We start from the raw sequence: 23,548 nt of genomic DNA on the forward strand, positions 1-23,548 counted from the left end.
TCTGGACATCATTTTTTTTTTGTTTTTGTATTTTTGTTGGGCAACGCCTTGTGCGACCCATTGTTATATCTTTTGGACTTGTATACATTTAGCAATTTCCATTTCGGTAGACTAGTTGTGATTGTGATTCATGTTTCAAGTAATTCCATACTGCTCCTTAAACCTGACTAAACGTAAAACAGTAAAATTGGTTATAAGTGATACCCGGAAACTTAGGAGTTGAGTGTATCCACGACTCTCAATTTTTAGGGCGTTATAGAAATGCATGGAATTGACCATGAAGTGAAGGGGAATCGTTGGAATTGACCGTGAAATGCATGGAATTAACCATCAAGTGAAGCGAATTGACTGTGAAATGCACGAAATTGACCGTGAAGTGAAGGGAATTGGCTGTGAAATGCATGGAATTGACCGTGAAGTGAAGAGAATTGACCATGATGTGAAGGGAATTGATTGCGAAATGCATGCAATTCACTGTGAAGTGAAGGGAATTGGAATTGAGTTGACCCTGAAGTGAATGAAATTGACCGCGAAGTGAATGAAATGGATTTTCGACCATCGACTTGATGGAATCTTGGAAAATAATCAGGTTGGTTGGCTAAAGTAGCTTCTCCTACCCCAAAATCATATTTGGTATGCCAAGTAACTAATTTTGGTTTAGAAGATATTCTTGTTAAATGAATAAAGAAAGAATGAAAAAAAAAGAGAGAATTTTTTTTTATACGCTTATATATACATATTTATATAAATATGTATTAGAGAAAAATGTAAAAAAGTGCATAGCACTACGTTATAATCCGTAGCCTCAGGCCCAGCTCCCAACTTGGTCGCTAGCTTCTGTTTTTTTATTTTTTTCTGTTGTAATCCCTACTGATTTTTATGGGTCCCATTATGAGGTATGTGTCATATCCAAATTATCCATCTATTTGGTGAACTCGTATTAAAGCTTGAGACGAAAAATAAGACAGATCTAGCTATCAAGTGGACCACACTGGAAAAGGCAGTGGAGGATCAAATGTCTACCATTAAAACCTTTTTCGGGGTCACAGAAGTTTTGGATCATTATGAAATTTGTTTTTCCTCCGTCTTTGTGACCTTATGAATAGATTGGATGGAAAATAAATGTTATGGTAGGCCATACAAAAGTTTCAACGTGGAAAATCAATTTTCCACTGCTCTTTGTGACGTGGTCCGGTTGATCTTTGGATATTATTTTTATTTTTTATTTTGATAATGCTCCAAAATGATCTCGAAACATGGATGAACGTTGTGGATATAATAAATACATAACTGTGGGGCCACGTAACTTTGATCTCTTCCGAACCGATCGTATAACTCGGAGTTCGAGGAGCGTCAGCGCTCGTCTTCGAGCACCACTGCACCAGCCGATCCGCTTGAAGGAAAAAGCAGCGGGCAATTTCGACCTAGAAAGGTTGTCCGTACATCTGCGGTTATTCTGGTGAGGTAAAAAGAAGTGGGTTTAGAAACGTAAATGCCCCATAAATGGGTCGTACAGTGGTAAATTTCTCCTTGGTAAAGCCCAGACGCGAGTTGCGTTCCGTGTAACCCCTGTTACACGAGGCCGTGTAACGGAAAGCTCTGTGAGGGTCACCATGACACCTGTGTGAAATCCACTCCGTACATCATTTTCGTAAGATTATTTTAGAATGTCAGTAGAAATACGACGCAGATCTCATATTCAAACGGGCCACACCACAGAAAACAACGCCCACCATTGGAACTTTATCGGGGCCCGGAGAAGCATGGGATCAGAATGACATTCTCTTTCCCACATCATAGCGGGGATTACTATATGAACGGGTTAGATGACATGTAAAGATTACGGCGGGCTCCAATAAGGTTTCAATGGTGAGCGTTCAATCCCTACTTTTTTCCTATGGTGTGATACAATCAAGATATTTATGTGCCTATATTTTTGGTTCAAAGATTAAAATGATCTTTATAAAATGATGGACGGAGTAGATTTCACACAGAGCTTTGGTTACACGTGCTTCTTGTAACTGTGGTTACACGCTAACTCGCACCCGCAAAACCCCTACCATAAGCACTAGAGATAAACCCACCCACCTCACTGCCCACAACAACCTCAAAACCCCAGCTTCAGAAAAATCCGGCCGTTGCATCAGATTTCCGTCCATCGAGAGTCTACTTTCTGGTATCTCATCTGGGTTTTCCGGCGAAGGGTATTTTCATATCACCCAACTCCCATCTTTTTTATTTTATTTTATTCCTTATGTATGCAGTAGATAGCAATAGAAGTGCATTTCTTTCCGCCCAAAAGATGATTTTTTTTTTTTTTTTAAAGCACTAAAATCAGTTCCATGAAATTGGTTTTCTGCATATTGATGTATACAAGAGTAGATGCCATAAAAATGCATTTTTGGTATATATTTTTACTCAGAATGATTTTCGTATTAACATGGGAATTGAGAATTGGGTTTCTCTGGATCAATCCTGCGATTAATACCCTTTATAAAAAAAATAAAAATAAAAAATCCTGCGATGAATAGATGCTTGTGCTATATCATTACATGTTTGCAATTTGATTATTTTTATATCACTCAACTCCATTTTTTCTTATTTTATTTTGTGGTTGTATGCTTTTTTTTTTTTTTTTTTCTTTTGTGCAGTAGATAGCAATAAAGAGTGTATTTTTATAAGTAAAGTCTGCTGGATGAAATGGGTTTTCTGCATATTGATGTATACAAGAGTAGATGTCAATCAAAATAAGTTTCTTGGTATCTATTCTAAGTAAGCATGATTTTTTTTTTAAAATTTTTTTTTTTAGAAATGGGTTTTGTCTGGATTAATCCTGTGGTGAATAGATGCTTTTGCTGTATCTTTACGTGTTTTCAATTCAATTATGTCTTGCTTCGGTTTGTGGTATGTGATTCATGGGCTGTCTGTTGTTACAATGTTCATATTTGGCAAATTCTGGGAAATTATATGTACAATCTTTTTTAAAAATAATAAGAAAGATTTTTTTATTTTATTTTATTTTTCTCAAGTTTCTTTCTTCTTCTTCTTCTTCTTCTTCTTCTTCTTTTTTTTTTGGACTTTTTCGAACCATTGCATAATTCATGTACAATTACAAATAATCTGTACATTATTTGCAAATAATTCTCATATTATTTGTGAGTTATTTGATTATTTGCAAATTGAATTTTGGCTAAAAAATCTGTTGTATTGAATTATATGTATGTTATTCCACCTTGGAATCTGAATGTTTTCAATGTGAGCCTCTGCCATGGTAGTTTGATAGTTTGGGTACAAGATGAAGGTTGATTTCCGTTTGGCAACTGTTTTATTTCTCCGGTCTACCATTCAAAAGCCGATCCCAAATTGTGGGAGAAAGGCTAAGATGATGATTTGCAAATTATTTGAACTTTTCAGAAGCATCACATATTACTCGTTATTTTTTTTTAAACGATGTTTTTTTATTTTTTTATTTTTTAAATAAATAAATTATGGGACTGCCTCATGAAGTCAAGGGGTTTGCTAATGTCACATGCATGTAGAGCCATGCCCATCCATATGCAGGGCATGGTTTCCAATATGTCACAACAAGTGCGAGATCTGTGCTTTACATTAGGTGGGCCACATTGGTTAGATCGGTTTCTTTTCTCCTTTGGTGGGCTGCAATGTACAAAACGGAGAGAGCTAAAACACTTGTTTTCTTCCCGTTCATTTATTTTTGTACATTGTGATCCACTTGTCATACCCTGATTTTGGGAGAAGATCGAAACACCGACGCACAGGATGGAAAATCATGGATCTTGTTCACATGTTCTATACTAGCAAATGTGCTTGTATGTGGATTGACAAGGCTCCTCACATGTGTTGGTGTACTCAATGTATATACGGATCACAACTAAGATACTAGCATTCAGCGCTAGATAATTCCCCTACAGTTTTGCAAATAATATCTTCATATGCACATAGAAAGTTCAGGTTGCTATTTATTGCTGATATAATACTTGACCGAAGCTAAGCGGGACCATAGTTAGCAAAACTCCACGTTAAACTCTGTGTTTCAGAAAAAAAAAAAAACCCTTGTATAATTTACTACATGTATAAAACTTCGTGTATTTTGGAAGATAGGCAAAAAAATAAAAACTTTTGGGCAACCAAAACAGAGGTCGATCAAACTCTGATTTTGAGTATGATTGGGCGCTGATGTAGCTAATTTCTCAGCCGCCTTCTGCCATCAATTCATTAGGGTCGTCACCTTCTACCCATATAGTGGAAGTATCCACCATTTTCTTTGCTTTGCTTTGTCTATTAAGTAAGTAAGCCTTACAGCTATGGGACTTCCTAAAGAAAACTGCAATCACAGTTTATCAACCACTCACAAGACCACCGAGATCATGGTCGTCACCATTGTCACCATTGATACAATTAGGTAAATGGTGGAAGATTTTAGTAGTGATAGGTCGATTTATATGAGAAATAATTGAAAAGGAAGGATTAAAGAGAGGCAAAGAATAATATCAACTAATGCATAATTGAAGTTTTCCATTTTAACCTTATTTAGATAACACATACATTTATTCATATATAGCCTTCTTTTTTTTTTTTTTTCATTCCGTTTTATTAAATCAGAACCGTATTAAATATGAACTTCTCAAAATAAATAAATAAATAAATAAACATGAACTTTTTGTTCTTTGAACTTTTGGTGTTTCTTTTTTTCTTTGACCGAATTTTTTACTGTCTTTTTTATTGATTGAGATTGAATTAAACCTGGACAGTTCCTGTACCTGTTTTTTGCCGTATGGTGTTTTGCTTACTATGAGTGGGAGAGATTGATCTGGGGACACCAGCCTTTAAAGAAAATGCATTTGGAAGCTACAGTTTTCATATCCAGCGCATTGATGGATGTTTGGATTTTTGCAGGCTAGCTTCCTCATTGTGGTGACCTGCCTGTTTGTTTTTTCTATGATCATGGATGACATGTGTTGCTTGTCCTGGGCACTTCACCTGCCTGGTCTCTGTTGAATTGTAATTGGAAGAGTTCTCATCAAGAAAGAAGCCGCGTTTCAAGTTTCAACTGGATTTCTCTTAGGGTTGAGAATAACTGTTTTTGTCATGAAAATATTCAAGCATATAATTGCCGGTACTAAACATGGTTTTAAAGGAGTTGATAAGCTGAACATTTCTAGAGGTAATTTCAGTTCTCTTATGGCTTAGCTTGTAAAACTGTAAGTAGTGAAATGCTATTATGACACGTGGCCTCTCCCACTGTCGACATCCATGTATAGTGACTGAAGTGTTGATCTGGTGGGTCTACACACTGATGCACTCTAGGCATAAGATCATGATCGAGTGACTCTAACCATCCAGTTGTTGTGAGTTTTTGCCCATTGGTTGTGGTCTGTTGCTCTTTTATTATTATTATTATTATTATTATTATTATTATTATTATTATTATTTTATATTCAGCCATCTCATTTTTAGGCTAATCGTTAGATGACTACAAAGCCTGATTGCTTGCTTTTTTATGATTTGGCCTGTCCATGTCGTGGCCGACCAAACCGAGGGTCCTGATCTGATACTAAAGTGCCACATGCACAGTACAGTTGTTTTGATATGCACTTCATGTACCATTTGTTCTGCAACTATCCGTAGTTGCAAATTATAGTTCAAAAACTTGAAAACTCAGCTCGACTTGTTGTCTGGCCTGTTCGGGTCAACTCGAAGTCTTGACTGAGTCTTTAATCAACTCAACTCGATCCTTTTAATAATTGAATGTTTATTATTTAATGCATTGAGAACAGTTGGAAATGGATAAAATAATTTACCCAAACAACAAACAACTATACATTGTAGTGCAGTGGTAACATGTTGTTGCTTTTACAGTTAAGGTCGCCTCTTTGATTCTTGCCCCAAACATCTTTTGTTTTAAAACAAAACTCAGCTGACTGGGTGAGTGACTCGGTTGAGTCATTTGGAGTCATCTTGAGTCGGCCAATCTTCCGAGCTGACTTGGCAATTCTTGTTGAGATTTAAGCAAGTCACACCACTTTGTGAGTTTCCATGAGACTTGGTCGAGAGCCCATCGAGTCGGGTATAATTGGCTGAGTTTTGAGTAGACTTACTGAGTTTTAGAACTATGTTTCAAACAAGCAGAATATCCTGTTCAAATATTTCCTTTGTCACTGTATACTTGAACTTATGGACTTTCCACTACTTGAATCCATGCAGCGACGGGTTTTTCTTCTCTTCACACACCGGCCGATCCCTCGGTGGAGGTTCATTCACCCGAACACGAAGTAGTGATTGCTTTGGGCAGCAATGTGGGTAACAGACTTCACAATTTCAATGAAGCTCTTTCCTTAATGAAGAAATGGGGCATCCGCATCATTAGACATGGTTGCTTGTACGAGACTGAGCCCGCCTACGTGACTGATCAGCCCTTATTTCTCAATTCTGCTGTTAGAGCTATTACAAAACTTGGGCCCCATGAATTGCTGAGAGTACTCAAGCAAATCGAGAAGGATTTGGGTCGAACGGATGGTATAAGATATGGTCCACGACCGATGGATTTAGATATTTTGTTCTATGGGAAGTTCAAGATCAACTCAGAGACTCTTTGTGTCCCACATGAATGCATATGGGAAAGATCGTTCGTGATGGCTCCTCTCGTAGATCTTTTGGGGTCCACCATAGATAATGATACTGCTGCGAGCTGGCATTCTTTTACTGAACAAAATGGCGGGATCTTTGGCTTATGGGAGAAGCTTGGGGGTGAGTCCCTAGTCAGGAGAGAAGGGCTAAGACGGGTTTTACCAGTCAGCGGTCGCTTGGTGGACTGGTCGCAGAAAACCCATGTCATGGGTGTCCTCAATCTGACACCTGATAGTTTCAGCGACGGGGGAAAGTTTCAGTTGGTAGAAGCTGCAGTTTCTCAGGTCAAGTTGTTGATCTCAGAAGGAGTGGACATTATCGATATTGGTGCACAATCAACTAGGCCCGCAGCATCTAGGATTTCTCCAGAAGAAGAATTGAATAGACTAGTTCCCATTTTAGAGGCTGTTCTTCAGATTCCTGGCATTGAAGGAAAGCTCTTGTCCGTCGATACTTTCTACTCAGAAGTTGCAAAAGAGGCAGTGAGTAAAGGGGCCCACATTGTCAATGACATTTCTGGTGGGCATTTAGATCCTGACATGCTTAAGACAGTTGCGGGACTCGGGGTCCCTTATGTTGCAATGCACATGCGTGGGGACCCATCGACGATGCAAAATACTGAGAATTTGATCTACGAAGATGTGTGCAAGCGAGTAGCTTCTGAGTTATATGAGCGGGTGCGGGATGCTGAACTGTCGGGTGTCCCTGCTTGGAGGATTATCATCGATCCCGGGATTGGATTTTCGAAGAAAACCGAACACAACTTGGAAATTCTCATGGGATTACCAGCAATCCGAAGAGAGCTTGCTTCAAAGAGCTTTGCTGCTTCTCATGCACCCATGTTGATCGGGCCATCGAGGAAGGGGTTTTTGGGTGAGATCTGTGATCGACCAGATGCTTTGGAGAGAGATCCTGCTACCGTCGCAGCCGTTGCGGCTGGGATTTTGGCTGGCGCTAACATCATCAGGGTGCATAATGTCAAGGATAATTTGGATGCTGCAAGGGTCTGTGATGCATTGTTGAAGCAGAGAAAAACTCATTGATGATTTGGTAAGCAATTGTCTTATGCCTCATGACATGGTCCATGGCCTGGGAATATGCAGAAGTGTTCTCAGGTTCAGCGTTCCAGATCATTTGATCTGTTGGGACCCACCGTGGAATGGATGGACCATGTCTAAAAGATCTCCTCGATTGGAAGATCCCAGCCACCAATATTGTGCCCTTTTTCAGTTGAATGTGGTCCTTACTCCTTTGTTGTATCTTCACCATCCATGTGCAGGTGACAAATTGAAAACGTTTGGATTGTTCTATCCAAAGGGCTGCAGGGCATGGTCCATCAACATTGAGGCCCACCAACCAATGGCCTGGATCACCAAACCGTGATCCCACTTGTACATACTGGAAACCCTAGTATTTATGGATCGTATAATTCCTCATTTTTTTTTTCCTTTCATATTTTAATTTAAGTCATCTTCAGGGTTCCAAGAATCCGTTGAAATTAAAAGGAAACTCTCTCCTCTTTTTCTTTTTTTTTGATAACAACAGGGTGTCCCCACCCCCTTTTAAGGCAGGATTAATCCCTGCGGATGCACGCAATCACCCGCAAACCATGTGCATTGGGTAAATCACGAGGAGTGGTGGGGAACAAAACCCACGACGCTAGCCATTTGTCCAAACTCCTTTTTGAACTCCATATTTTTTAAGACTTCAACGTATGGAACTCTGTGAGCTTCAAAAAGAAGAAGAAGAAGAAGAAGAAGAAATGACTCATTTTTTTGGGCAAATTGAATCAACCACGTTTTCTTAACTTTTGTAGGTGATTTAAAAAACAGAAGTTGGTGGTCGCATCCATTGATAGAATGGAGTAGTTGGTGGGGAATTTTAGTGGAGATGGATCAATTTATATAGGGATTACTTGAAAGGAAAGGCCTGAGAGGTAAAGAATCATATCAGCCGACTAAATAATTACCTATATACATTGTTACTCATGCATATAAAAGTTCTAAACTATTACCTTTATATCATCTCTTAAACACTAAAAAAAAATAAAATGACTCGACTTGAATAGCTCTGATCATGACTTGAGAAAAACTCAATTTGGTCATATGACTAAAAAGAATATGATAAAGATCAGAGAAAAACTTGACTTGATGGAAGTCAAGAAAAAGCTTTGATGAAACAAACACTCACCAAAATGTGAACATTTCCCATGCCTTCTTTTTAGTATGGTATTTTGCTTACCATGGTTGTGACTTTTTTAAGGTAAGGATTTACACCTCTTCATCCTCCGATCTATTTCAAAATAGAAAGGAATTTTATGATCCTCGGGTATGGCGCCAACGGTTGCACGATAGGCCTCTTTGTAGTTTGACCTTGCCAAAATGACAACCTGGACTGACAATAGAACCTCCTCTTCTCTCCCCCATGTGTTCATGTGGTGTATGCATGATTGGTGGCCCACCCACTTCCTCTCTCTTTCCTCCTCTCATGCACCTCACCGAGGGGCCCCACCATGGGAGCATTGCTTTACTTCGAATGAAAGAAAGAAGAAGATGTCACATTCCCAATCTATGGCCTGATCCATCAACTACGTGTCTCCGAGGATTATCAACATATCAACAGGTTGTCACCCCAATTCAATGGCCTTGGTCCCTTCAATCTTGTTTTAATGAATTATTAAGGGGGTGATTTTATTTATTTTTATTTATTAATTATTATTTTTAGCACATGCACCCTCACTCATCTGCGCACGCACACACTCATGAAATCGCACGTGTGGCTTTTTTATACCATGATGGGTACTCAAACCCATGACCTAGTGTTGAAACTCTTGTCAGCCTACCACTGAGGCATGAGTAAGGGGTGAATTTTATTAACAGGGAGTTAGTTAATACTCTCATCTGTTGTGTGATGCTTGATATGCAGTGGCATAGATGTAGTACAAGTGGCATGTATTAATTCAAACCAACTAAATCATGGAAACCATTGTGGTCAAGTTAAAAAGTTCAAAAACTCAGATTGGTCGCATGAAAACACTTGTTTGTGTCCAATAAATGTCCACCAATATGATAGTCAGACAATCAAATAAGCTTAATTTTTGGGTTATGACATATCTAAACTGGTACACATAATATTGATGGTTTCATTTGAATTATGTGTATTACATGCATAATTTCTAAGCGCCTGTGTATCATCCATCACAGTTTTCAGAGTATCATCCATCACAGTTTTCAGAGTATCATCCATCACAGTTTTCAGAGTATCGAAGTTTTTTTTTCCTAATGTTTTGAGCTTACACATTACCATTGTGTCCCTGAAAAGTATAGGTTGATATCACTTTCATCTTACGGGTTGTTTGGCTACTTGGAAAGTAGCCCCCATGGAAACAAAATCTGTTAATAAGGGTGGTTTCTCACGTTTGTAGGCTCTAGAAGATGGCTGGAAGCGAATTCTTGTGGGAATCCATTTCATGTAAAGAGCCATTTTATGACTCCTTGGTAAAAGCTGGGGAGAAAATTCTTGGCGAATTTATTCTCCTCTGACTCGTATTTTGGAAATGTTATAAAGCCAAGCGATACTTGAAATTCATCACCCCTCATCTCTCTCTGCGTACCCACCTGCTGCCCAAAAACAATTTCCAAATTCGTTAGGAAGCCTTTCTGACACTCTATCTTTATGTTTTAAGATTTTTGGTAAGCAATCGACCATTAAGGCCATGTTTGGATGCATGTATTCTAAGGGAAAAAAAAGAAAGGATAATGATATAAGGGAATGACTATTTTCATGAGTATTATTGAAGCATGGATTTTGTTTTTAGGAGTCTTATTTGGATTGTAATTGAAAATCTTATATTTATGAGACAACGATCGTCTGATTTTTTATATATAGTAAAAGAATACAAACCTTAGAAAAGTGTAATGAGAGCTCTGTGAAAACCTACCTTTCCTCTACCATTCAAACATTTTCAAACTATCACATCAAGGGGAAAATTGGTTTCTATGGAATTAGTTATATCCAAACATGCCAAGGTCTATACTCTTATGATAAGTTTACCACAGTTTTAAGAATGGTGGTGACTCCTTACTCAACTGTAGATGGAGCATAGCTGAAAATTTGCACCAGGAAAGATATTATTAACCATCTGATTTGCCCTCGGAATTTGGTCCACTCGCAATTTTACTTTTAACCATCCATTTGGCATTATCAAATTACATGGTTAGGATTTGCTTCATCAATGTGATTTAGTAGATGTTCCATCAATAGCACCCACAAAATTTTGGTTTGTCTGGATAGCGTGGTGCTACCTGTCACGAATATGGTGGTAAACTATCACATGAGTATACCCTAATCAAGGGCTCTATCTCGGTACACACGTGCCACACAAGTATGAATCTGGACTGCACATCTGCTACTCCCCACCATTTCTGAGCTGCGTCCCTTCCGCTGATTGGATAGAGCCGTTAGAGATAGTCCAACCAACCAGTGGCTCACATTCAACGGGAAAGAAGGAAATCCTACAACCGGCAGTTAAGATCCTGGGACCCTTGTGATTATTGGTGCACAGCCGATCCAAGGTAGGACCCAACAGATGAGCGGTCTAGATTTCATGATTTTGAGCCAGGTGTACACAGATAAAGTGCTTGATTACCCTGATTGAGAACGCCAATTCATTCGGATCTTTTTTTTTTTTTTTTTTAAATGTTTTGTTTGTTACCGTTGGGTTCCCAACGGCTACTAGCAACTTCAAATTGCCTTCACGACCTCCAAAAATCCCCATCTGGCCTAACCCATAACGGCTAGTTGTGATTTGAAAATTCGAATTGCCAGCATTGGGTTCCCAACGGCTATTAGCAACTTCAAATTGTCTTCACGCCTCCAAAAGTTCCCGTCTGGCCTAACACATAACGGCTAGTTGTGATATGAAATTTTGAATTGCCCTTCCATTTCTCTCCCCTTTGCAAGAATCACATATTGGAGATTGAGGCTTTCTCATCTCAGATCATAACCATCTTCTCATCTCAAATGGGGAAGGAGAAGCTGATGGAGCAGATCTTCCACCTCAAGCTCACTTCCAAATCGCTTGTCCGCCAGGCGAAGAAATGCGAGCAGGAGGAGAAGTCTGAGAAGGCCAAGGTGAAGAAGGCAATCGAGAAGGGGAACATGGACGGAGCACGGATCTACGCGCAGAATGCCATCCGCAAGCGGAACGAGCAGCTCAACTACCTACGGTTTGCGTCCCGCCTCGATGCAGTCGTGGCCCGCCTCGGGAGCCAGGGCAGCTTCCAGGCCGTCGGGAAGTCGATGGGCGGGATCGTGAAGGCACTCGAGGGGTCCCTATCGGTCGGTAACATGGAGAAGGTGTCGCAGACGATGGATCGATTCGAGAAGGTGTTCGTGAACATGGAAGTGCAGTCTAGCTTCACCGAGAAGGCGATGGCCGGGACGACGTCGCTGTCCACACCTGAAGGGGAGGTGGGGTCCCTGATGCAGCAGGTGGCCGACGATTATGGGCTGGAGGTTTCTGTGAAGCTTCCACAGGCTGGGAATCAGGCTCTTGGATTGAAGGAGAAAGGGGTGGCCGTTTCTGAGGAAGAGCTGAGCAGGAGATTGGCAGATTTGAAATCCAAGGGTTGATATCTGATAGGTGGGACCCACCTGAAGTTGGAGTTTGTAGGTGCTTCTGCCCCCACATGGGCCCTTCCTCAGTGATCAGAACCGTTCATTCTATGGGTGCTGTAAGGTATATCTTGTTCTGTGAAAATTTTACCGATTTGATGATCCTGACCGTCCAGTCATCGGTTGTTGGCCTTCTCAGTTTTATCTGTCCTTTTGAAGGCATTACTGGTAACTTTCTTCGCTTTATAAGCCATCTGTGGAGGAGACCACATTATGAACGGTTCTGATCATGAGGGGTGGTGGGCCTCATATGCATGCAGAAGGACTGAGGACTAAAATTTTGGGTGGTGGTATTTACTATGGAACTTCTTCCTATATCTTTGTATGTATTACACAATGCTTGGAGGGGGATATCGCACAATAAATTGGGGTTTTCAGCTTTAGCAAGTGGGCCCATGATTCAATGATCCATGACGTTGATATGATGGAGCTCACCTTAGATGGCGAATGCACCAAAATTCGGCCCCAGATTGGAAGATCCAAGCTACAAAATATTAGTTGAATTGGAACCGTTTCCAATCCATTATTCGTTGGCCACCTATTGAAATATTTCTTATCTGTGGCCATTCTTCAGGTCGGTCACATGTGGACAAGAAAAACGGACGGTTATAAAGAAACTGATTAACCATTTGGATGTGTAGTTTGAACAGAGATCCATGCATACATGAGAAGTTTTCCATAGTTCCAAGTATGCATACATGAGAAGTTTTCCATAGTTCCAAGTACAACTCAAAGCCAGCTGAGTCAACTCAATTTGACAAGATTTCAAGTTTGAGTCAGTTCATGGGTGTGAGACTCAATTCAAAGCTCAGCTGAGTCAACTCAACTCGACAAGATTTAATTCCGAGTCACGAGTGGTACATGATGAGGTCAATCACCGGCTTCAGCAGGAGATAATTACTCTATATTAGACTCCTCAGAGAGCTTCCTCGAATCCACGATGGATGAAAGCAGGAATAATTCTTAATAAATTCAAAATAATTGGTGATAAAAAAAAAATATAACTCTTTAAATAAATAACTCAAACTTAAGAGAAGCTTTGGACTTAAGACTTCAACTCAAACACCCTGTTTTGACTATAAATAATAAACTTACTATTTATAACGATCTATATTCCTATAAGACTTTTAGTGGTTTCGGGCCAAAAATAGTGTCTAATTTGGTTCAATCATATCATTCTCCTAACTTTTCTAAGCTATTTTAATGTCGATCACTGCTCCTATTTATAGTAAAATTTATTATTTATAGTAAAAATGAAACTAAATGGACTTTTGATTGTCAATTTGATGGAATCTTGCAAATCCGGCATGAGCAACCCAACATAGTGAGGTTGGTAGGTCCTCCTACCCAAAATCATATATGATATGTTGAAAAACTCATCCCTGGTTGCGAAATACAACTAATTTAAGGTTTTGACAATCTGGTTCATTTTTGCTTCTTTTCGGGCCTTCTTTGGTCTATCTTTGCCATGAAAGTGCTTGTGACCCACTTTACAGCAATTAGATAGCTTTCTCTGGTCTGTCTTTGCTATGAAAATACCTGCGACCCGCTTTACATCAAGTAGAAACCCTTCTCTCGTCTATCTTTGCTACAAGAGCTTTACATCAATTAGAAAACTGGTTGATATAAGTCTTAACTCAAAGCTCAGCCCACTCAACCCAGCTTGTCAGGATTTCAATTCTTCACGGGTGCAACCCAGTTCCAAGTTGACAAGACTCGTCGAGTCATCAATCACAATGACCGGTGACTCAACGTCACACACTCGATCTTCTATTATTTCTAGAATTAAAAGCGAGACCATCTATCATCTATTTGAGAAATTCTATGAGAGTTGCATTGGGACACTTAGATTAGATGGTTTGATCCATTGATCCAGACTGTTCATTAGGTCCATCACACATTTCTTGAGCTATTATGAAAACATCACACTAGTCTGACCAATCCCCTTTAATCAATGACCTTCATATGGTTGTGAAAATCACTTACTCAAAAATAGGTCTAATCAAGAATTTAATCTGACCAATCTTATCCATTTAATCAATAACCATCATGATGGATTAGAAATCATGATTTTAAAAAATCACTTTTCTTAGGAAATCATAACCATCAAATCCATGACTTCAGAAAAGGATGGCTATAGAAAATAAGGCCAAAGGTGGGCCATGCATTTTTTTTTTTCTCCCAGATGATTAAATCAATGATCATAATGGGGCCCAGCTATGGCCGGCTTTAATCGGTCCCATTCCCACATCCAAGCAACCAAAACAGCTGATATCATGTGGGTGGCCCACCTATTCACTGCAAATCAAAGCCCAGCTGCAGTTTTTTGTATTTTAGCAGCCGGCCTGCAAGGACGAGATTGCTTTTTAGCAAAAGATTGGGTTGACAATAACATCTATTTAGTGGACCACATAAATAAATGGTAAAAAGTTATAAAGTGCCAGATAACGGTATTCTTTGCATTTATGGTTTGCACATGGGAGCAAATAATTGTCAACCGTCCAATTTGAAGGAAGTTCCCATACTCTGGTGGCCCACTACAATGCCAATCTAACCATTTTAGACATATGCCAGTATATGGTGGAGATGTAGAATACTAATCTTGGCATCCTATGGTTGTATGATCTTTGACAGGGAGTTCCTGTGCTAGGAACCTAGGTGGGCCCCATTGTGATGTTTGTGAGAAATCTAACCTGTCCATCTGTTTTGTGAGATCATTTTAGAGTATGGAGCCAAAAATTAGCTGAATACAATACTCAAGTGGGCCGAAAACGTGAGGATTGAACATCCACAGTTGAAATATTTGTGGGGCCACGGAAGTTTTGAATCAAGCTAATATTTTTGTTTTCAGTGCATCCCTATAGGAATGACGTTATGAATGGCATGGATGGCTCGCTAAACATCACTTTTGACCTAGGAAGCTTTCAATGGTAAAAAATTTCCTTACCCACCTTTTCCTTTAATGAGGCCCATCTGCTCTTTTTTTTTTTTTTGTTATTTCAAGTCCTCAAATGAGCTAACAAAACGGTGATAGCCGATTTTTTTTCTTTTTTTTTTAAAAATATATATAAATAAAATAAAATAAAGCCTTTCCTATAACTTTGATTATGGGGCCCTCTATATTTGTGTACAAAATCAACTCATCCATAATAGTTGCCCCATCGAAAAAGTGGGATGCCTCAAACAAAAGGTTGAGATCTAACCATCAACGTGGGCCACCAGGTTCACTTGGAAGTTTTTGGTAAAATTTATTATTTTCTATTGAGTGTTCAACATAATGATTGTATAAACCTGATTTTTAAGTCATCTCATTGTGGGACTGAGACTCACTTGATGTGCGGTTAGGATAGCGCACACACAATACAATGGACCCCACATAGCAATCAAATTATGTAAGAGAACAAGATCATGCATGTTTCTAACGTTTACATGCATGTAAATAACTATTACAATCAAGTGAATTAGGGTCAACGTAAGCATTTTTAGAAATTCTTTAGAAGATCCAACCTCGTGAGCATTTTATGTAAAACAACATATTTTATATAATATTTTATTTAGACAAATCCATCAACTAAAGAGGAGAAATTTTAATTTTTATAACAATTATTTTTATTTATATTATTAAAAAATGAATTTTATTTTTAAGATTTTGTATATTTTATAAGTAAAAAAAAAATTGAATTAAATAATAATTACCCTGTATTTTGTGCCAGGAGAATTACAAAATATGTTTATATTAGTTGAAAACGATATTGAGACCTATTCTGATGATTTTTTTGGAACTTTGATGGCTTTTTTTATATCCATGCCACGCATCTGTATTTTCAGTTCGTTTTAGGACTTTATGCCAAAAATTATGTAGATTTAAATCTCAGGTGGACCACACTACTGAAAAAAGTGATGAAAGACCATTTAAAACTTTTTGTTGGTCACAAGTTTTGGATCAAGCTGATGTTTGTATTTTTCCCTTCATCCAGATCAGCTTGAGCTCATCAACAGGTTGGATGGAAAATAAACATTATAGATCTTCTTATGGTGGGCCGTGGGAAGTTTTTAATGGTGGGTATTAAGTAAACCCCGCTTCCTATGGTGTGGTCCACCTGAGATTTGGATCTGCTTAATTTTTTAGACCATGCATTAAAATGGGCTCGAAAAACAGATGGTCGGATTAGATATACAACATATCATCAAGGTGGGCTCCACGGTAAGGTTAACACCTTATCCACTCAAAATTGCTAACAAGTCACCAGTGTCGGCAGCATTGTCTTTCTCATGTTTGCATCAGTGTCGGCAGCATCGTCTTTCTCACCAATGTATCACTTGTGCACAACATCCAAGCCATTAGAAAGGTAGGCCTCACTATAAAGGTTATCCAAGGTGAAAATCAAGATCATCCGTTCATCAGGCTAGCTGGATAGACAACCAATGGTCTGATTCAATGTATTTAAATGGCCCATCTAATTAATTAGTGGGCTGTTTTGATTGTCATTTCAAGTGATTTTCATGTTACTGGCCCACTTTTTTCATGGTTCAGATGTTCCCCAGGATATTAACAACATCTTATATTCCTAATCCTATGTGAAAGCTTACATACAATAAGTTGCATATGAACATTTCCAGCTGCATACCATAGTCAAAGTTTGACTTTGAATCCTTCCTACTGGATCTCAATTCAATTTCCAGCTCCTTCTTGAAACCCAGACTCTCTGTGAGTTTAAAACTATTTAATACATGATGTTGACTCATCGTCTTCTCTGGACATGCTCATGAGCAACCATCCAGACCATCCAAACTGTGGGTCTCATTGTGGATGAAGCAATCCCAACCATCTAATTAATCACTATCGAATAGATGGTTAAAAGTGAAGTAGTAAGTGATCTAAATTCAAAGTAAAAAAAAAAGAAAGAAAAAAGAGATGATTAATACTATCATCTAATTGCAATTTTAGTTGGACAACTATTTCACGTGGGTCTTTTAAAAAAATTATATATATATATATATATATATATATATATATATATATATATATATATATATATATATATATATATATATAAACTTAAAGGGCCATCGTCTAGACTCTGTTGGACTGTATATACAGTACGCCAAGTGAATAACCTCCAACCTTTCATGTGTGTGCGACATCTAAACTTTTAAGTAGGTTGGACCCACTACGATTATTACCTTAGGAAAATTTTATTTTTTTAATATATCAAGTTAGCTAGGTGACCACACTTGTACTTTATTATTTATCAATAAACATTATTTTCTATGGTGGGGCCTACCTGATGAATACATATGGCTGATTTTTTGCACTAGCTGATCCTCATGGTGGGTCCAATCTATTGGAAGGGTTGGATGTCACACGCAGTTAAGATATTGGAAGTCATCCATCAGTGGACTGTAGCATCAGACCTTGTCTTTTTTAAACGGTGGAAAACTAACACAGAGTCTAGCGAGGTCTTTAAAAGAAGAAGAGGAAATGAAAATACACAAACCATCAAACCCAATGGATTTCTTTCATTCAAAGCTCACCAATTTCAACGTTCTGTTTCTCTTATTGCTTCTCTCCTTCACTTCTACCCAAACTGGTACTCCTCACTCTCCGTCACACACAACCAAAGCATGGTAACCCTAAATCATGCTACACATCAACTTGCACAAAAATAAGCTGACCCAATAAGCAGACTTGATTAGTGGTCCACTATATGATGATCTTCCTTATTGGGCTAGCTTGGATGTTCTGAAAATGTGATACATTTGCCAGAAAAATGGTGTAGCATGTGTAAGCTTACAATACTATGGTTGTATGTGATCATTTATAATATATGCATTTCACTCCAATTTATTAGATTGTATATAGTCTGTTAAATTAGATTTGATAATTTTTAATTAGATTTTGTGATTTATACAGCTAATTCTAACATTAAGCTTGTATCTTCTCTATAAAAGATTTTCTTCCTCTTCAATGAAAATACAAGTTTGGCTTGTGATTAGTCGATCAGAACCGTTGGTAATTCTTTGGTTGCACTGTAGATGGTCAAGGAATGGAAATCCTCTGATATGAGAAATCCATGGGTAGAATTTTGTGCATGGGCCATCCAGAGTGGGACTTGAATATCAATGGTTTGGATTATTGGACCATGGACCTCTTGTATAAAGCTGAAAATCCATGCAAATTGTAGAATTTGTAGTGTCCCAAATGAAGAATCTGTTTGACTTAATTTGCACTGTGTTTTCTTATCACAGAAGCTTACCATTCAAAAGATAGGAGTGGAAACATTACAGTGAAATGGGATGTAATACAATGGACCCCAGACGGCTATGTGGTAAGGTCATCGCAAAATTCTCTCAACGATATAAGGGGTTGTTTGGGAGCGTGCATTTGATATCTATTGGATTTCATACGAATTGGAATTGATGTGAATTAAAATCATAGTCTTGATACATTTTCAAAACAAAAGGCTTTTGGTGTATTTGTTTTAAATTGGATTCCAATTCACTCCAAATACACTTTGCTAAAACACAATAACCATACTAATTCACACTAATTATCACCTTTCCATGATCAGAACCACTCATATAGTGGGTCCCACATTTATGGGTTGTTGGATGTATATACAAATGGTTGTTTTGGAGTGTGCTTTTGCTATGTATTGGATTCCATACGAATTGGAATTAATGTGAATTGAAATCACAGTCTTGATATGTTTTCAAAACAAAAGACTTTTGGTGTATTTATTCTAAATTGGATTCCAATTCACACCAAATACACTTTCCCAAACGCAATAACTATATTATTTCACACTAATTATCACCTTTCCATGATCAGAACCACTCATATAGTGGGTCCCACATTTATGGGTTGTTAGATGTATATACAAATGGTCGTTTGGGAGTGCATTTGATATGTATTGGATTCCATACGAATTGGAATTGATGTAAATTGAAATCGCAGTATTGATATGTTTTCAAAACAAAAGGCTTTTGGTGTATTTGTTCTATATTGTATTCCAATTCAATCCAAATACACCTTCCCAAACACAATAACTATACTAATTCACACTAATTATCACATTTCCATGATCAGAACCACTTATATAGTGGGTCCCACATTTATGGGTTGTTAGATGTATATACAAATATCTAACAACCAATACGCTCATAAGTCCTGATTTCCCAATATCTATCCATTCCACCTAATTTCTCATTTTGGGGCATGGTCCATCCACTGTGGGGCCCATACCATTGAGGGTTCTACATTGATATCTTAGTTGGGGTTTGGGGTTGAAGAGTGCTTGCATATCCCTGAGTATAGATCATATAATACCAAATTAGAATACGAACTGGATTTTGTTACAATGTAGACATGTATTCCAGATGGCCGTGTTTGGCTGCGCTAATTGATTGAATTGTGATTATCAGTTCGATAGAGTGGAAATGGCCTGAAATTGCAATTATGTTACATTCAAATTGGACTTGAAAGGAATGAAATTGCAATTCAATTCAATAGTTGATCCAAACGCAGATTCATTTTTAAAATTTGTACGGTGACAGAGAGAAGAAGGTGTCGTATGTACTGCCTGTGTTGATTCACATTCACTAATCGAGATAGGAAATGTGAAATTTTGAAACTGTTTTTGTAAATCACAAAAACAGCTATTCAGGAAATCATAGATGGTATAAAATACAAGTACCATCTTGTTTGGTCTACTCATTTTTCAATGGTGTAATTGGCTTTTTGGAATTTGATTTGCCATCGATCCAACTCCCATTTTTGGAAAATTCTGCCGAAATCTCAATTCAAATAGCTTCAGGTCTGATGTGAAGCACGGGATAAGAAGTGGGCCGTTCATCAGGCGGTCCACTCTGGTCATCACATGGGCTACATTTATGTGAAGAAAAAAAACATTGATTTGGGGTGTAACCAAATACAGTAAAAATTATCAACTTGTGTCGGTTTCAGGCCGTCGTATCCATCTACAACTTCCAGCATCACCGTCAAATCCAGAAGCCGGGATGGACGCTTGGATGGACATGGCCCAGGAGGGAGGTAATCTGGTCCATGATCGGGGCGCAGACTACTGAGCAGGGTGATTGCTCCAAATTCAAAGGGAACATCCCACATTCCTGCAAAATCGATCCACAGGTAGTGGATTTACTACCGACGACGCCTTATAACATGCAAGTTGCAAATTGCTGCAAAGGAGGTGTACTTGATTCATGGGACCATGATCCAGCGAATGCGCTGAGTGCATTCCAGATTTCAGTTGGTGCCGAGGGGACCACAAACACGACGGTGCGACTTCCACAGAGCTTCACGATCATGGCGCCGGGACCTGGATACAAATGTGGACCAGCAAAGAGTGCGAAACCGAGCCGATTTATATCAGCTGATGGCAGAAGATTCACTCAAGCTTTGAGTAAGTTCATTGATAGTTGAAAGTTCTTGATTATTTTCTTTTGTGATTTGATTATGGATTGACAACTTAGGTGAGTCAGATGCAACTCGTCCGAGTCAACTCGATTGAGTCTAATCTGGTTCGGCACCATGAGTCAGTACTGAGAATAGAGGGGGACTCAACACTAGATCTGTACACGAGTAGAGCTTGGCCCAACACGGCTTGGCTCGGCCAGCTGGCTACCCCAGCTCAAACTCGGCTCGGCTCAATCCTCAACCTTGATTGGCCAGCTCAGCTCGGTTTGGTCGTAAGTCGGGTTAGCTCGAGCTAAGTTCGAGCCGAGCTTGAGCTCGATCTTTTTTAGCCGAGTTCGAATTCGAGCCTACAAGCTGAGTTCGAGTTTAAATTTGAGGGTTTTTAATGTATATAATGTATAATATATAATATATAATATATATAATATATAAGGGAAATGGTACTATGAGGTCTGCCTCATGGGAACTTCCCATGAGGTTCCCATGAGGTCAAGCTGTGTGGACCCCACCGTGATGTGTGTCGAACATTTACCCCATCAGTTAGATGCACTACTCTATGGTGGGCCATGCTTTTAAAAATCAATTCAATCCATGACTTGGGTGGGCCACACCACATACAACAGTTGAGAGGGGCTACCCTCCCATTAAAATATTCATAATCATTTATTGGGCCCACCAAGATGTGGTTCACAAATCCATCCCATCCATTGTGTGTGTCCCACTTGGATGAGGTGTGAAACTTAGCATCCAAAACTCAGGTGGGCCCACCAAGTGCTATTATATGTTTTAGGCATATCTTCACATGGTTTTAGATCGTATGGCCCACCTGAATTCCATATATGGCTGATTTTTGAGATATCCTATAACCTAAAGGGGACTCATCAAATGCATGGTGTTGATGTTTGACACACATCACTGTGGTGCCCACACAGCTCAACCTCATGGGAAGTTCCCATGAGGTGAGTTGAATCGAACGAAGTCAAGTTCCGAGTTGAGTCAATTCGAGATTGGTCTAGCTCAAACTCGGTTCGAAATTTGTACGAGCTTAAAAATTTAGCTCTGACTCCGGCTGGAACCCATTTTCGAACCAAGTGGAATCGAGCTTTTCCGAGTCGAGCCAAGCGAGTTAACCAAGCTAACTTGGTTCGTGTACAGCTCTACTCAACAACATGAATAGTCACCACTATTATGAGATCTGGACCTTTCATCTATTGGGCCTACTGATAAAAACAAAATATTCATTGATCTTAGTTGCTGATTGGAGGATTCTTGAGGACTAAAAAGTTGGAAATTAAATGGGCAGAGATCCTTTAAATGACGGGTACATGATCCAATCTAGAGAGGAACAATCCTACCCATTACTCTCACATGATCATAGGTGGGCCCATTTGGGTCTCACGTATGAACTATTACTTGAGCGTACTGTTTCATAGCTCCTACAAAAACAATCATTTTTACTTAGTTTTTTCAGTCATGGTTTATTAATTGAATCTTTTTCTTTTTCAGTGACATGGAATGTTATCTGTACCTTCCGTGGCCCACCTTCGAACTAGGGAGACAGAGAAACCAACGGCTCATATCTGTGTGCACTCCTGAAGTGGGTGTTGGGCCTTTAATGTAAGAGATTGCTAAACTTGAATAAAAGATTGTGGCTATTGTTACTTCCTCCCTTTTGAGAAATACTCAAGTGCTCTCTATACTTCTCCAATCCATTGATCTAGACTGTTCATTAGGTCCTACACACATTTCATGGACTACCATGAAAATATTGCACTGAATGGACAAATATTAACCATTTGATCAATGGCCTTTAATGTGGATGGTCAATGATCATTTACACAAAAATAAGTCCAATTAGCAATTCGATCCATCTATTTTTTAGGGATCATAATGGATTGTTTGTGATCCTAAAGAATCACTTTTGTTAGGAAATCATAACCATGCCATCCATGGCTTGGAAAAAGGATGGCTATAGAAAATAAAAGGCCAAATAAAGGATGAATTGGAGCATCTGATCAGTGAAATTTTTGGATGGGAGTGCTTGATGTATGTTCTGGACTTAATGGACAGTTCAGATCAGTTGATTGGACTGTACAAGGGAATCAATGCAACTAGGAGCACTATAATTCATACAGTGCTCTGAGATCATTGGAGCACGTCTCTCTCATTTGTTTACAGTCTGCTCAAACTCGGCAACGAGTGGAAAAAACTCCACTCAGCTCAGAAAAAGATTACCCAACTAACTAAAACTTGGTAATATTTACATGTTATGTATACAGGACGGTCCAATGAAAATGCATCTAGGATAAGCCTCACGTGTAGATCAACGTATGGGGTCAACTGTAATGTTTTAGGGACATCCAAATCTGTTCATCATGTGTGACCCCTCCACTTCTCCTCGGATTCCAAAACTTGGATGGGCTATATACCATAGATCATGCCTAAAACCTCTAAAATCAAATCTTGTGGCCCACCTCAATTTTGAAATGATTGTGAATTGTATATTATGGAATTAATGGATCGTTTATGCATCAATAGTAGAGAGATTCTATGCTTTAATCTTAAAAGCGTACCTGCTTGGGAAGACATTCTTGATACCATGTTATCACTGAGAAGGGATCTTGGTCTTTCACACCTTATACTCTTAGGAGAACATTCAATGGGACTCGGGGTTTTCTCTCTTTTACGTGGGTGAGGAGACTAAGACATGTATTTATAGAAAAGAGTGTTAAAGAAGCTTACCCATCACACTTTTTCCTTTTAGAATCTCCACACTGTAGGTTTTTA

At 38.8% G+C, this 23,548-nt stretch overlaps 3 protein-coding genes across 8 annotated transcripts; all 3 read left to right on the forward strand.

The window, feature by feature from the left end:
• Nucleotides 1-2,064: 2,064 nt before the first annotated feature.
• On the forward strand, nt 2,065-11,875 carry LOC131219400 (folate synthesis bifunctional protein, mitochondrial-like). Of its 6 annotated transcripts, XR_009158166.1 has the most exons (5): nt 2,066-2,204; nt 4,918-5,185; nt 6,226-7,698; nt 8,465-8,584; nt 11,740-11,875. XR_009158166.1 is itself a non-coding variant. In XM_058214515.1 (4 exons), exons 2-3 carry the CDS (start codon nt 5,110-5,112, stop codon nt 7,689-7,691), a joined length of 1,542 nt encoding a protein of 513 aa, XP_058070498.1. In that variant the 5' UTR covers nt 2,066-2,204; nt 4,918-5,109; the 3' UTR covers nt 7,692-7,698; nt 11,740-11,874. The 6 variants fall into 6 exon arrangements, 5 of the variants coding, with proteins under 5 accessions (XP_058070500.1, XP_058070498.1, XP_058070497.1 ...); XM_058214515.1 differs by lacking the exon at nt 8,465-8,584 and having other exon boundaries at nt 11,740-11,874; XM_058214514.1 differs by lacking the exons at nt 8,465-8,584; nt 11,740-11,875 and adding an exon at nt 7,928-8,084.
• LOC131219402 (ESCRT-related protein CHMP1-like) lies at nt 11,662-12,844 on the forward strand. The gene has a single exon (XM_058214518.1). The coding sequence runs from the start codon at nt 11,671-11,673 to the stop codon at nt 12,280-12,282; it is 612 nt and encodes a 203-aa protein (XP_058070501.1). The 5' UTR covers nt 11,662-11,670; the 3' UTR covers nt 12,283-12,844.
• Nucleotides 12,845-17,803: 4,959 nt separating this feature from the next.
• Nucleotides 17,804-22,422, forward strand: LOC131219403 (protein COBRA-like). The gene is made up of 4 exons (XM_058214519.1): nt 17,804-17,915; nt 18,574-18,653; nt 20,291-20,747; nt 22,268-22,422. Exons 1-4 carry the CDS (start codon nt 17,807-17,809, stop codon nt 22,312-22,314), a joined length of 693 nt encoding a protein of 230 aa, XP_058070502.1. The 5' UTR covers nt 17,804-17,806; the 3' UTR covers nt 22,315-22,422.
• The last annotated feature ends 1,126 nt before the right edge of the window (nt 22,423-23,548 follow it).

This window comes from Magnolia sinica, chromosome 11 (assembly GCF_029962835.1).
Source record: "Magnolia sinica isolate HGM2019 chromosome 11, MsV1, whole genome shotgun sequence".
NCBI classification, from domain to species: Eukaryota; Viridiplantae; Streptophyta; class Magnoliopsida; order Magnoliales; family Magnoliaceae; genus Magnolia; species Magnolia sinica.